This window comes from Carlito syrichta, unplaced genomic scaffold (assembly GCF_000164805.1).
Source record: "Carlito syrichta isolate Samal-C Ts95f unplaced genomic scaffold, Tarsius_syrichta-2.0.1 Scaffold304709, whole genome shotgun sequence".
NCBI classification, from domain to species: Eukaryota; Metazoa; Chordata; class Mammalia; order Primates; family Tarsiidae; genus Carlito; species Carlito syrichta.
The window spans coordinates 133598-148459 of NW_007248805.1; the positions used below are offsets into that span (position 1 = coordinate 133598).

At 56.9% G+C, this 14862-nt stretch overlaps 1 protein-coding gene across 1 annotated transcript in view; it reads right to left on the reverse strand.

Annotated features, from left to right (window-relative positions):
• Positions 1-14862, reverse strand: part of HMCN2 (hemicentin 2) — a 141516-nt gene that overhangs the window by 104370 nt on the left and 22284 nt on the right. The window contains exons 10-18 of the mRNA XM_021713744.1: positions 14752-14860; positions 13310-13451; positions 12104-12231; positions 11536-11649; positions 9073-9222; positions 3205-3405; positions 2148-2243; positions 1704-1831; positions 207-351 (exon numbers count right to left, since the gene is read on the reverse strand). Coding sequence (XP_021569419.1) covers positions 207-351; positions 1704-1831; positions 2148-2243; positions 3205-3405; positions 9073-9222; positions 11536-11649; positions 12104-12231; positions 13310-13451; positions 14752-14860 — 1213 coding nt within the window. The remainder of the gene's footprint in view (positions 1-206; positions 352-1703; positions 1832-2147; positions 2244-3204; positions 3406-9072; positions 9223-11535; positions 11650-12103; positions 12232-13309; positions 13452-14751; positions 14861-14862) is intronic.

Below are 14862 nucleotides of genomic sequence, written 5' to 3' on the forward strand. Positions count from 1 at the left end.
ACTTGGAAGGCTGAGGCAGAAGGATCGCCAGAGCCCAGCAGGTTGAGGCTGCGGTGGCCATGAGCGTGCCACTGTACTCCAGCCTGGACGACAGAGTAAGACTCCAACTCAAAAAAAGAAAAGATCAAGTTCCCCCATGCCTCTCCCCAAGCCCCATCCTGTCCCCCACCCTACCCCACCCACCACCTTGGGGCCCCAGGACTTACCCTGGACAACCAGCTTCACGTCACGATGTTGAGAGCCGGCCGCGTTAGTGACCACACAACTGTACCTCCCTGCATCCTCCTGCAGCGCCCGGTCGAGGTGGAGGCTGCCATCGGCTCGGATGGAATGTCGGCTGCCAGGCAGGAGCTGGGGGTGGGAGGAGGCAGCCGCTTGGCCACGGACCCCAGTTGGGGGCCGCCGAGAGGGAATCCTCGGGAAACTCCTCTGCTCACAGGCAGGACTGAGAGGCCAGGACTTCAGAGGAGGCCGAGGAGCTCTGAGTCACCCCCATGTGCCCTACACAGGTCCCCCAGGCCCTGCAGGACTAGGAGGGCTGGACCCCCTGACCCTCCGACCCCACCTCTCCCTCGGCCTGACTCAAGCTGGGCCCGGGGAAGCCTCTCCTGGGAATGTGAGGTGGAGGCCAGAGCCGTCGGTGAGTCGGGGCCAGGGTTCCTAGGGACAGCTCTTCTACCCAAGGCCACGGAGAACAGGGACACCCCGTGGGGACGAACAGAGCCTCGTGACCAGAGGAAATAGAGGCCATTGGGCCCTTTTCAGTTCTGACCCAGCAGGACCAGCGTGGCGTGAGGGGGCACGACCCTGGAATTGGGCCTAGGGCAGCTTCTGTGCAGACATCCCACCAGCCCACCGTGGAGAGGGGCCCAAGAAACCCTCTCAGCCTGGGAGTCGACGGCACGTCCCACCCTCAGGATCCCAGAGAGGCTCCTAGCCTGCCTGGGCCCAGGCCCTTCGGGGCTGAGTGAGGTGAAGGGGTGTCTCTCCCTGCCCAGCTGGGGGTGGGTGACATTCCACCAATGCCCCACGGAGCAAAGAGGCTCGGTGTGACTGGCCTCTCCCCGGCCTGGTGTGGAGAAGGTCCAAATCCACTCTGTCCCACATGCGCATCAGGTCTGCTCAAGGAGTCATCCTCCAGGAAACCTCTCACCTCACACTCCTGCCACCGCCGCCCTAAAGTCCCCACCTGCTGGCACCTTAAATTAATAGGAGGGCACCTTTTTGCAGCCTCCAGGGCACAGGGACCCCTGGTGTGTCTGAAAACAAGGCAAAATAATTGAGGAAAAGGAAGAGGTAAAGAAAGAATTGGCCAGGTGTGGTGGCTCACACCTGTAATCCCAGCACTCTGGGAGGCCGAGGCAAGAGGATTGCTTGAGCCCAGGAATTCGAGACCAGCCTGGGGAACATAGCGAGACTTTGTCTTAAAAAAAATAAAATAATTATCCAGGTGTGGTGGTGCACGCCTGTCATTCCAGTTACTCAGGAAGCTGAGGTGGGAGGATCGCCTGAGCTCAGGAGGTGGAGGCTGTGGTGAGCTGTGATTGTGTCACTGCACTCCAGCCTGGGTGACAGAGCGAGACCCTGACTCAAAATAAAAGAGAGAGAAACAGGGCACTGGCAAAGCAGAGACCAAGCATGGATGTGACAGACCCCTCCTTCCCCGGGCCACCACCAGCAGCACCCAGAAGCCCAGCACTCACAGACAGGCCGTCCTTAAGCCAGCGCCTCTCTGGAAGGGGCCGCCCGGCCAAGACAACACAGGGCAGGGACACGGGCTGTCCCTCCAGGACCCGGACGGTGGAGGCGCTGCTGGCGATCTGGGGTGGGGCTGAGGGGAGAGGAAATGGTGTCAGCCACAACAGGTTCCCTGCAGATGGCCATCTGAGGGACAGGGGCCATCACGCCCTCTCTCCCTCCCAGAGTGCCCACAGGGACATCAGAATGGAGAATCCTGAAGAGTCAAAGGACCCCGGGACAGTGCCCAGGAAGCCTGGGACAGCGCAGACGCAGCTCCTGGAGAACATGGCCATGGACACATCTGTCCTGGTGGCCAGGAGCGGCCTCCCTGGGGGAGCCCGTGGCCCGGTTGTGCCCTAGGAGGCACCACCTCCCCCCTCCCACGACCCTCTGATCCACCCGCAAACCGTGTCCAGTGACGATGAGCCGGGCCTCGGCCTGGACTTTGCCAAAGACGTTTCGAGCTTCGCAGACATAGGGGGCCTGGTCTTCAGGGGCCACACCTGAGGGCGGGAAGGAGGCGGGTGTGACTGCCAGGGCACACCATGGCGGCAGCCCCCACAGACTCCAGCTGCCAGGTGCAGAGAGAGCCCTGGGCACGACCTGGCCCTGCAGCTGAGACGGCGGAGAGGAGAGGATCGGGCACAGTTGGACCTTGGAGGGACGAGACGACTGCATGGGGATAACTGATCGATGCCTGCACCTTTTTAAAAATTAGGTGAACTCACTGGCATTCTCCTACGTACATTATGTTTTTTTTGTTTTTTGAGTCAAGGTCTCGCTCTGTGGCCCAGGCTGGAATGCGGTGGCACAATCATGGCTCACCGCAGCCTCGACCTCCTGGGCTCAGGCGATCCTCCCACCTCAGCCTTCCATGTAGCTGGGATGACAAGCACACACCATGATCGGCTAATTTTTTGATGTATTGTAGAGGTGAGGTCTCGCTATGTTGCCCAGGCTGGTCTTAAACTCCTGGGCACAAGCGATCCTCTCACTTCGGCCTCCCAAAGTGCTGGGATTACAGGCGTGAGCCACCACGCCTGACAATACCTGTACCTTGTAGTGTGATGAAGAGGGGTCGATGAGGTGACACAAAGTGCTCCCATCAAGCCCAGCCCAGAGTAAATGGCAACAGCCACCATACTAATTATGGTAATGATGGCGGCATCCATATACATAGCAAGTGGCCCTGTCAGGAGCTGTGCTACATGCTTTCTGCATGTTACACACACACAGCCCTGTAATATGAACCAGTTAGTCACCGCGGGTAGCAGGCTTTGTCATGCTCATGGGCATGACCAGGCTCGGAGCAGTGGACTCACTTGGCCAGGGTTACCTGCGTCAGGCTGCACTGTGGTCAGGGCTGGGGTGTCAGGGTCTTGCTCCCAGCCATCAGCCTGGGGGTCTAGGGTGTCGGAACCCATGCTTTCTCCCCGCCCACCCTGCCCAGCCCCAGCCCCTTACTTTCAAAGAACAGCACTCCTGAATCCGGCTGCTGAGTCCCACGGTCCCGAGCGGGCCCCCGACTGGACCCCAGTGGCTGGCCATCTCCACGGCGCCAGGTGACCGTCGGGGGCGGGCGGCCTATGGCCCGACACGCCAGGAGGGCGCTCCTTCCCAGCTCCACAGTGACATCCCGAGGCGGCTCCGTCAGCCGGGGCGCATCTGCGGGGAGGTGAGGGGGTCAGCGACGTCCGGCGGCTGGACCTGCTGTGCCCCAGGGGACAGCCTCCCTCCCCACCCCTCCCGTTGCTGGAACTCCCCTCTTCCACCCTCGCCTTCGTGAACGTGGGGGCTGACTCCTGTCCAGAGCTCAGGGCCAGTCTGAGCTTAACGGGGTTTATGCCTGCAGGGCTCTCGGGACGAGGCGTGGGAAGCAGACTTTGGTTGGAGAGACGGTGACTTCGTGACTTCGTAACCCTGCATGGGGTCTCAGGGGCATGGCTGTGCTCCATTCGGACAGGGGAGCAACATACCCACTGCTGGTTGCACCACCTCCAGGAAGTCCCCTCCAGGGGACTCCCGGGCACCCACTACTGGGACGGGGCATGCCAGGAGGAGTGGAGGTGAGCCCCCTGCCTCTTGGACTCCCTCTCCCCCATCCCCTCCTCCTGGGCCCTAGAGGACTTTCTTCCTCTTGGAGGCATCTAGACTTCCCTCCCATATGCTTAACCCCTGACCTTGGTCAGGCCTGCCTCTGCAGGGGGAACACGGCCAGCTGGGCTGGTGGCCGTGGGATGGAGGGGTGAGGGCTCGGCTGACTGCCCCTTCTGCTTCCACCACTCCAAAGGGCCAATGTCGTGGGGCAATTACAGGTCTTCTTTACTTTGTCTCCATGAATCCAATTTTTGATAATAAGCGTACAAAACACTACTGCAAGATTAAAACTTGTTCGTTAACGTCACCTTACACATTGGGGTCCAAACTGGGCCACTCAAGAGAGAAAGAAATGTGTGGGGTTTTTTCAAGTCTGAGTCTCGCTCTGTCGCCCAGGTTGAAGTGGTATAATCATAGCTCACCACAACCTTGATCTCCCGGGCTCAAGCAATCTCTCCGCCTCTGTCTCCTGAGTAGGACTACAGGCATGCACCACCATACTCAGCTAAATTTCCTTTTTTTTTTTTTTTTTTGTAGAGACAGAATCTCCCCTTTGGCCCAGGCTGGTCACAAACCTCTGGGCTCAAGCAATCCTCTTGCCTTGGCCTCCCAAAGTGCTGGGATTACAGGTGTGAGCCACCGCACCCTGCTAAGAGGCTGTGTTAATAATGACCCCCAGACAACAGGCCTGAACTGTTGTCACCATCCCAGTCACCTGAGTTATAAGAAACTCAAATAATACACAAAGGATGGAAATGTTTCTAATCCACACCCGAAATCCCTGGCCCTTCCCTACAGTTACTGCGGTTAACAGTTTGCAGTGTTTCTTCCAAATCTTTTTTCTAAGCATCAAGTCTTCCCTTTATAATCAGGAGAAGCAAAAAGGAATCAAGTTATTTGCCAAAACAGAAACTCAAGCTCCTTTCTGCCCTCCAACCTCAGAGGGGTCCGAGCCCTTGCCCTGCAGCCTCAGGGCACTGTCCTCTGGCCTCAGCCCCCAGACCCATCCAGCAGGGAGACCCCTGGCCTTTTTCTTCTTCTTTTTTTTTTTTTAACCCTTCGAGTCTGGCGCCATGGCCCAGCCTCCACCTCTTTGTTCTTCCCGCCTCTCTCCAGAAATCTCCCTCATCCATCCAAATCATGACATGAAATTTCCCTCCTGGCCTCAGGGATTAGGGAAGTTCCAGGAAGATATAAACACAACTTGGAAACTGACTGCAAGGAGGAAGCCGAGGTTGGACCCCGGCTCAGACAACACCCTTCCTCACTGGGGCCTGGCCGCCACCGGAGTTCAGATCTCCGAAAGCCTTTGCTTGGGCTTGCCCCAGACAGGGTCACTGTTCCTGCTGCTTTGCCGTCCCCCACTCGCCCCAAGCAGAGTACCCTGACAGCCTGCCTCCCCGAGCTGTACCCCGTCCAGGTCCCCCTCCTCCAAGCAGGCCTCCCATTCCTTTCCCTTCCAGAATGCTCGTCAAGCCCTTTCTCTCCTTAGCCCCAAATGGGCCTGCTTTGTCTCCTGATTCTAGGATTTTTTTTTTTTTTTAAGACAGAGTTTTTCCCTGTTGCCCAGGCTGGAGTGCAGTGGTGTGATCATAGCTTACTACAGCCTCGACCTCCTGGACTTAGCAATCTTCCCACCTCAGCCTCCCAAGTAGCTGGGACTATAGGCGTGCAACACCACACCTAGCTAATTTTTTATTTTTTGTAGAGATGAAGTCTCGCTACGTTGTCCAGGCTGGTCCTGAACTCCTGGCCTCAAGTGGTCCTCCCACCTTGGCCTTCCAAAGTGCTGGGACTACAGCCGTGTACCACCATACCCAGCTAGTTTTTTATTTTTTGTAGAGATGAAGTCTTACTACGTTGCCCAGGCTGGTCATGAACTCAGCCTCCCAAGGCACTGGGATTATAGGTATGAGCCACCACACCTGGCTCCTGGGATATTCTGAAGCCCACCTTCTTCTCCATTCCTTTTACAGTCCTGAACAACCCAGCTGAGAAGAGACAGCTCACTTATAAGGGTCAATAGTAGCACTTTACGCTTGTAGCACCATGATTTTCACACACATCTCAATAAACCCATAAAGTAGATATTAACAAGCCCCATTTTACAGATGAGAAAACTGAGTGTCAGAGAAATGAAGGAACCTGCCCGAGGTCACAGCTCAAAGTCAATGGGACACAGCCCAGGTCTGACAGATACAAAGCCCAGGCTCTCAATCGCTGCATGTCTGAGTTGCCCTAGGTGCTTGGGGACAAGCTGGCTGCTGTCACTGCCAGAGCTGCACCCACCTCTTCCATCTTCTTGCGGGGGGTGAATCCCAACACAGCCAAACCCCCAGACTCAATTGCCCTGCCCTGGACCCGCCCAGAAAACAGACTCAGCGGGCCTGTGTGGCCATCCCTCTCCCTAACCTGAGGTCCCCAAAGAAGGCGGGATTCCAGAACCCGCTTGGGCCAGAGTTTAGGGTGACAGGAGACTGGGCGCAGGTGGCAGGGGTGGGGGAGCACTGAGTATTTATTCCACACACGCCCTAGCCACAGCCATGCAGCCTCCCAGGACTCCACGAGGAAGGCTCTGTTATTCTCCCTCCCACTTCACGGGTGAGGAAAGCAAGGCTCAGCCCCCTAAGAGCAAGACCTGCGCGTGGGTCCGGGATTCTTGACCGGCAAACGCCAGCCTGGAGGGTGGCACCCCCTGCAGGCTGGTCCACAAACAGGGGCGCTTGTTTCCAGGGCAGGGGAGGCCGCCTTCCTGCCTGTGGCACCAACGCCACCAGGAAGCCAGCTCCCAGCTCAACAGCAGGAAGAGGGCATGGTGCCACTGGCTTCCAAACTCTGCCAGCCTGACCAGGCAGCCTAGACCACAGCTGCCACCCAGACGGGCAGGAAATTCCCCTTCCCACCACCGCTGCCAGGTTGCACATCCCAGACCCACAGATGCCGGGCCATGGTCCATCCCTGCCCTGACCTGAAGGCCGGAGGTCACCAGCGGCCCAGGAACTCTGCCCCTGGGGAACCAGCCACCTCCTCCAGGGAAACGGCTCAGAGGTCAAGGGCAGACTGTCAAAGAACATCAGCCTGGAGCCCAGAGAAATAAGGCTTTGCTGAAAAGAAATCAGACGAGGAATGATGGATGAGAGTGCTCGTCACAGTGCCAGGTGTGGCTCTCCGTGGAGAGCCCCTCAGCTCACCCAGCACCTCTGGCTAATAACAGTGACAGTGGCTTTATCAGAGCCTTACCCCACAGTCTTTAGGGGTCTTACTCTGTTGCCCAGGCCGGAGTGCAGTGGCATGATCATGGCTCACCACAGCTTCAACCTCCTGGACTCAAGCGATCCTCTCATCTCAGCCTCCCAAGTAGCTGGGATGACAGACACACGCCACCACATCTGGCTAACTTTCTTAATTTTTTGTAGAGTTGAGGTCTCACTATGTTTCCCAGGCTGGTCTCGAACTCCTGGGCTCAAGCGATCCTCCCACCTTAGCCTCCCAAATTGTTGAGATTACGGGTGTGAGCCACCATGCCCGGCCTGGCTTCAATTTAGCCATCACCTTCTCCAAGAAGCCCACCCAGCCCCAGTGTTGGATTAGCCTCCTTCTCTGGGCCCCTGAAGATGCCTTCTAGACCGCCGGTACTCTGGGTATGCTCACTGTCCATCTTCTAGTCCCTCTGCTTGACCCCATGAGCAACACAAAGGTAGATGTCACGTCACGCCTGCCATTGTGTCCCCAGCCCAGGGCCTGGCATGCAGCCACCTGGCGACCTCGCGTGGGAGCAATGAATGGAGGAACAAATGAATGATGGCCTGGGATCCCAGCCCTGAGACACCACTACCCCCCAGACCAGACCCTCCTCACCAGGCCTGCTCCAGCCGGGACCCTGCCGCCCTCCCTGTGGAGTCCCTGGGCCACCCTACCCTGCCACAGCCCTGGCCCAGCCTGACCCAATCAGTCCAGACTAGCACATTCTCGATTCTCTGTGCTTCCCTAGAAGTCCCAGCACCTGTCTCTCCCACCATGGCCACGACAAACACTCAGGGCCCCATCTGTCCCGGCTCTGTATGCCAAGGCACTGTGCCCACGGCTTCCGAGCAAAGTCCCAGTGCCCAGAACCCAGGCTTGAAATGGTGACATCATGGAAATCCCAGCCAAGGCCTTGCACTGGCGACTGAAGAATGCAGACTCCCGCCTGTGTCAAGGGGCTAAGCACCCCTCCATTTATTAAGCAGCCACAAGGGCGCCGCTCTCTGCCTGATTATCTGTCTGATCTCACTGAATCATCACAGCAGTCCGTGAGAGGAGTATGGGCAGCCCCATTTTACAGATAGGAAAACTGAGCCTCCATGGCCTGCCTTTTTCTTTTTTTAGAGACAGGGTCCTGCTATGTTGCCCAGGGTGGTCTCCTGGCCTCAAGCGATCCTCCCGCCTTGGCCTCCCAAAGTGATGGGATTATAGGCATGAGCCACTGTGACCAGCCTGAGTCCCCATGACCTGACCAAAGAACACAGGCGGTAAGTGACAGAGACGGGCCTGGAACTCAGGTCTCAGCAGTGAGAAGAGGCCTCATTTCAAGCTTGAACCAAAGTGTCTCTGCAGTGGGCAGCCTCCAAGATGGCCCAGTGATCCCTGCCTCCTGGGAGTCACCCTTGTGTAGTCCCTCCCCCGACACCCACCAGGGTTGGGCTGTGTGACCAGTAGAATATGGCAGAAGGAGCAGATTCCTTCAGCCCCAGTCGAACCCTCAGATTACAGCAGACCCAGCCAACAAACAGATTACAATCTCACGATGGAGCCTGAACTAGAATCACCCAGCCAGGCCACTCCCAGACTCCTGACCCTCAGACAATGAGACAATAAATACTCCTTATTTAAGCCACAAAGTTTTGGGACAACTCGTCACCCAGCAAAAGCTAACACGCACACCTCCTCTCCCTCCCGACATCCCTGGTTCCCAGATGCTTGGAAGCCACATGGTGCAAGTCCACACTGGCAGGTGAGGTATGGTGGCTCATGCCTGTCATCCCAGAACTTTGGGAGACTGAGGCAGGAGGATGGCTTGAGCCCAGGAGTTTGAGACCAGCCTGGGCAGCATAGCAAGACCCCATCTGTAAAAAGAAAAAAAGTAAAAATCCGCATTGGCAAGTCTGTGTTGCAGAGTTCTCTCCTTGCTCAGAGGCAGGGTGGAGGGCTGGGAAGGGACTGGGCAGCGGAGCGGGGAACAGGGTATACACTCACGTCCCACTGCCAGCTGGATCTCCACAGAGGCGTCGCCCAACTCATTGATAGCTCGGCAGGTGTAGACACCAGCATCCCTCTCCTGCACCGCCGGGATCCGCAGCATCCCAGAGCCAGAGTCCTCAGGGGCCAGGATCATCTCAAGACTTCCTGGACCAAAGAGGAAAAAGCATCGGCCTGTGCCCTTGGGACCACAGAGGGTATGGGGCTGCTCAAACCTGATGCAGGGCCTGCAGCTCTACAAGGCAGAGTCAGGACCCCGGGGTCCAGCCCTGCAGGGTGCTTGGGTCTTCCCTGAGCCCCTGTCAGCCTTTTTCTGACAGAGAAAAGGGGTGGGGCTTGGGCAGCCCCCTATATATCAGCTCCTTGCTAAGAACTCCAGGCCTGGGCCCTATCCCAGGTCCGGAGTGAGATTTGGACCAGCTCTGGGAGGGGTCCAGAAGGCCCTGAAGTGACCACACCCACCCCTGCCCACCTCTCTGAGGCCTCACCTCATGCCCCTGTGGCCTAACAGACATTCCTGATTCTGAGCTCCGCCTCTTAATTTTTGTGTGGGTGTGTTTCTTGAGTCGGAGTCTCATTGTCGCCCAGCTGGAGTGTGCGCTCAGGCGATTCTTCCACCTCAGTCTTCCAAGTACCTAGAACTACAGGAATGAGCCACCATGCCCAGATAATTTTTCTGATTTATTGTAGAGACGAGGCCTCGCCAAGTTGCCCAGGCTGGTCTCGAACCCCTGGTCTCAGGCAGTTCTCTTGCCTCTACCTCCCAAAGTGCTGGGATTATAGGTGTGAGCCATCGTGTTCAGCCCTCTCTTAAACTTAACTTAATTTATATTGTATGTATTGTGGCAAAATACACATCACATAAAATTTACCACTTTCACCATTTTTTTTTGAGTCGGGGTCTCACTCTATCTCCCAGGCTGAAGTACAGTAGCATAATCATGGCTCATCACAGCCTCTACCTCCTGGGCTCAGGCAGTCCTTCTGCCTCAGCTTTCCAAGTAGCTGGGACTACAGGTGGACACCTAATGCTTGGATAATTTTTTTTTATTGTCTGTAGTGACAAGGTCTCGCTATGTTGTCCAGGCTGGTCTTGAACTCCTGGGCTCAAGTGATCCTCTCGCCTCAGCCTCCCAGTGCTGGGATTACAGGTGTGAGCCACCGTGTCTGGTCTCACCGTTTTTGAGCATACAGTTCTGTGGCATAAAGTCCATTCACACTGCTGTGCAATCATCACCACCATCCGTCTGCAGAACTCTCCATCTTGCAAAACTGAAACTGTCCCCATTAGACACAAACTTCTGGCAAACACCATCCTCCTTCCTATCTCTATGAATCTGACTGCTCTGAGGACCTCATGTAAGTGGAATCATCCAGCATCTGTCCTTTTGTGTCTGGCTTATTGCACTGCGCATAATGTTCTCAAGATTCATCAGTGTCAGTGTGTGTCAGACTTTCCTTCCCTGCTAAGAAGGGATAATATTTCGCTGTAAATCTTTCTTTTAAAAACAGCATTTTGGGAGGCCGAGGCAAGTGGATTGCCCGAGCCAACGGGTTCGAGACCAGCCCGGGCAACTTGGCAAGACCTTGTCTCTACAATAAGTCAAAAACTAGCCAGGCGTGGTAGCACGTGCCTGTAGTTCCGGCTACTTGGAAGGCTGAGAAGGAAGGATCGCCAGAGCCCAGAGGGTCGACGCTGGGGAAGTTGTGAGCATGCCACTGCACTCCAGCATGGGTGATGGAGTGAGACTCCAACTCAAAAATAAAGTAAAATAAAAATAAAAACAGGCTCAGGTTGGGTGCGGTAGCTCACGCCTGTAATCCCATCTCTTTGGGAGGCTGAGGTGGGAGGATTGTTTCAGTCCAGGAGTTTGAGACCGGCCTGGGCAATATAGCAAGACCTCATCTCGACAAAAAATCAAAAAATTGGCCATGGTGCGTGCCTGTAGTCCCAGCTACTTAGGAGGCTGGGGGGAAGGATCGCCGGAGTCCAGGAGGTAGAGGCTGCGGTGAGCCGTGATTGTGCCACTGCCATCCAGCCTGGGCAACAGAGTGAGACCCCCGACTCAAAAAGAAAAAACAAAGAGCACAGCACAGGTGTGCACCAGGCTTGTTGTGAAGGCTTTACACACGTGAACTCACTTAACCCTATACAGCCAACCTATATTTGATCTTCCCCATTTTCCAGATAAGGAAACTGGCTCAGAGACACCAAGTCACCTGCCCAAGGTCACCCAGGAGCCCCAGGACTTGGATATGGGTCTGGCTCAGTCCTGCTCCTGACACCTCCGTCGTCCATGTTGACACTGGCTGGGGTAAGGGGAGGGACTGTGGAACCAGGCAGCCCCCCCAGAGACGACCTTCTGACCTTCCAAGTGTCCCCACTCCCTGTACTCCTTCTGAAGAGCTGTTCCTTCAGTACCCAGGGGGACAGTTCCCCACAGGCCTCCCCTAACGTACCTCGATACCAGATGACCCGGGGCGGGGGGACCCCAGACACCTCACAGGCCAGCACGGCTTCTTCCCCGGCAGCCACCAGCACCACAGCATTCACGGCAGAGACCGAGGGTGGGTCTGTGAGGGGAAAACACGGGGAACTGGGGGCCAGCCCTCAACGGCCTAGAGCGAGGCCGTCCACGGCGCGGGGAGACCCCCTCCCCACCTCGCTCCTGGCCGGGCTCACTCCCACCTCCGGGCCGCTGCCCTCTCCTGCCCCTCTGCCCGGGACCCTGTTCCCATAGAAAACCCTACGGCAAGGGTCACCTCTGCAAAGAGGCCTTGGCCAGGTCCTGGGTATGGCAGCCACTTCCCCCCACACCCTCCTGCTCTGTGATCACGGCAGCTTCACCACAAAACGCATCCCATGGCATTGCGTGTTTGCTGCCTGTTCGTTCAAATAGGACAGACAGGGATGCTGTGTTCACTGCTCGCACCCCAGGGTGTGGCACACAGGAGGGGCTTGACGGATCCTGGATACGGGCAGGAGGGGAGGGAGGAGGCTCCCTGCCTGGGATGCGCGACCCCGTACCTGTGTAGTAGAGGGTGACCGTCTCCTGGTCCGTGCCAACCTCATTCACAGCCTGGCAGCTGTAATTCCCAGCATCCTCTGGGGCGACCCCTTGAATGATTAGGGTCCCCTGGGCATCCACGCGGATTCTGGAGTCAGGCCGTAAAAACATGTTGGGTCACACAGGCATTGCTGCCTGGCCATCACAAAGGGCAGGTTAATTAACAACACCGCTAGCCACAGTCATTCTGCACTGGCTGCCTGCTCCAGGCTGGGCTGTGTGCTAAGCACTTCGTGTTGTAAGTTGTCCTTTTCTTTTTTTTTTTTTGAATCAGGGTCTCCCTCTTGTCGCCCAGGCTGGAGTACAGTGGCACAATCACAGCTCACTGCAGCCTCGACCTCCTGGGCTCAAGCGATCCTCCTGCTTCAGCCTCCCAAGTAGCCAGGACTACAGACACGTGCCACCACACCCAGCTAATTTTTCTTTTCCTGTAGAGATGAGGTCTTGCTATGTTGCCTAAGGTGGTCTCAAACGCCTGGGCTCAAACCATCCTCCTGCCTCAGCCTCCCAAAGTGCTGGGATTACAGGCATGAGCCACTGTCCGGCCAGTTGTCCTTTAATTCACGAGGCTCAGACAGGTAAAATGACTTGCCTAGGTCACGCGGCCTGCATGCCAGAGGTAGGACCTGAGCACAGGTCTGCAGATTCTGGAGCCTGAGCTCCTGATCACTGAGCCCAAGTTGTGGCACTGTTAAGTTTCCAAAGTGAGCTCGGCTGGGTGTGGTGGCTCATGCCTGTTATCCCAGCACTCTGGGGGGCCAAGGAAGGAGGTTCACTTGAGCCCAGGAGTTTGAGACCAGCCTGGGAAACACAGCGAGACCTCGTCCTTACAAAAATAAAAATAAAAAAAATTAGCCAGGCGTGTTGGCGCACACCTGTAGTCTCAGCTACTCATGAGACCAAAGTGGAAGGATGGCCTAAGCCCAGGAGGTCGAGGCTGTGGTAAGCCATGATCGTGCTACTGCACTCCAGCCTGGGCAACACAGTGAGACTCTGGCGCAAGACAAACAAAACAAAATGATCTGGCCAGAGTCTCAAATGACCCAGAAGCACGGCCGGCAGATGCTACTCCCTGTTTACAGGTGAAGACCGAGGCCCAGAGAGATCCCTGGGAGCCCCTGTCCACCTGCCACCAGTCCCCAAACTCTGTGTCCCGAGCCCCTCACCTGCTGTCCTCTTGCAGCACGTGGCCGTCACGGCTCCAGGAGATGTGGGGCGCGGGGTACCCCGAGGCCGTGCAGCTGACCTTCACCTCCACGCCCTGGGAGAAGCGCTGGGACCTGGTATGGATGCTGACCTGCGGGGCCTCTGTGGCCCGCGGCAGACGGGCAGGGAAGGGCCCGTCAGAACAGCCGTGCCAGGGGCCCCGCCCTGGCCCCTTCCCCCCCCACAGCCACAGACGGATGAGACACGGAAGCAAAGGGCAAAGGGCCTGGACCCCACAGAACAGCGTCCCTGGGACCCAGAGGAGCCCTGATGGCCACTCAAGGCCCCCCCAGCCACAGCGGGGCTGATTTCCCGACACCCCCCCAGCCTGGAGCCTCCTGCTCCCTGGAGTTCTGCCCCGGGCTGAGCACCTTGGGAGCCCTGGGGAGAGGTTGGGCCAGGGCTGGGGTCGGCTCTTGTCTTGTGACCTGGAGGCGGACCCCGAGACCTGCCCTCCCAGTGGCCCCAGACTTAGGCTCCATCCTGGCCCGTTGGAAGCTCACACTGCAACAGACCAGGCAGAGCTCACGGCCAGCACGTCTAGAAGCAGCAACCCAGCCCTCCCACGCCCATGGCAGACATAGTAGTCAATCTCCTTCCCACAAAACCCAGATGGGCCCTCAGAATCCTGCTCAACACACTCCGGGCAGCCACCCAAGAACTGCAGGAAGGTCCGTCCAAATCCTGGGTAGACCTGAGGCCATGCCCAGCTCTTTTTAATTTTTTATTTTTTGAGTCTGAGTCTCACTCTGTCGCCTAGGTTGGAGTGCAGTGGCACGCTCACAGCCATCGCAGCCTCGACCTGCTGGGCCCAGCAATCCTTCCACCTCAACCTTCCAAGTAGTTGGAACCACAGGCATGCGCCACCACATCCAGCTATTTTTTTTTAATTTATTGTAGAGACGAGGTCTCGCCATGTTGCCCAGGCTGGTCTGGAACCTGTGGGCTCAGGCAATCCTCTCACCTCGAACTCCCAAAGTGCTGGGATTATAGGTGTGAGCCACCATGCCCAGTTCACACCCAGATATCAAAACTCCCAGAAGGTGCTCTTTTCTCTCCTGCGCTAGTCAGGGCTGCCTAGCCTCTGCTAAGCACATCTGATCTCTGAGCTTCCACAAGGTTACGGTATTCTGTCCCTGCCCTACACATTGGGCGGGAGAGGTGGGAACAATGGAGGGGTTTGATGGCATGGGAAAAAGACCAAACAATGAAATGGGCTTGGCCTCCAGCAGTAGTTATTTAAGCTAGATATTAGGACGAACTTCCCAACAGTGAAAACCACCAGACTTTGGCTAGGAGGCCACAGCATCCTCTTCCCCAAAGGCCCAGAGAATACCGGAAAGGGTCGATACCACTCAGTGTCTGGGGCAGAGGGGAGCAGCAGTGGTAGGAAGTGCCTCACCTCGCACCAGGAGCCAGACGGATGCCCGTGAGGCCCCATTGGCGTTGCTGGCCATGCACTGGTACCGCCCGCCATCGCTGGGGATGACACCGCTGACCTCCAGGGACAAGT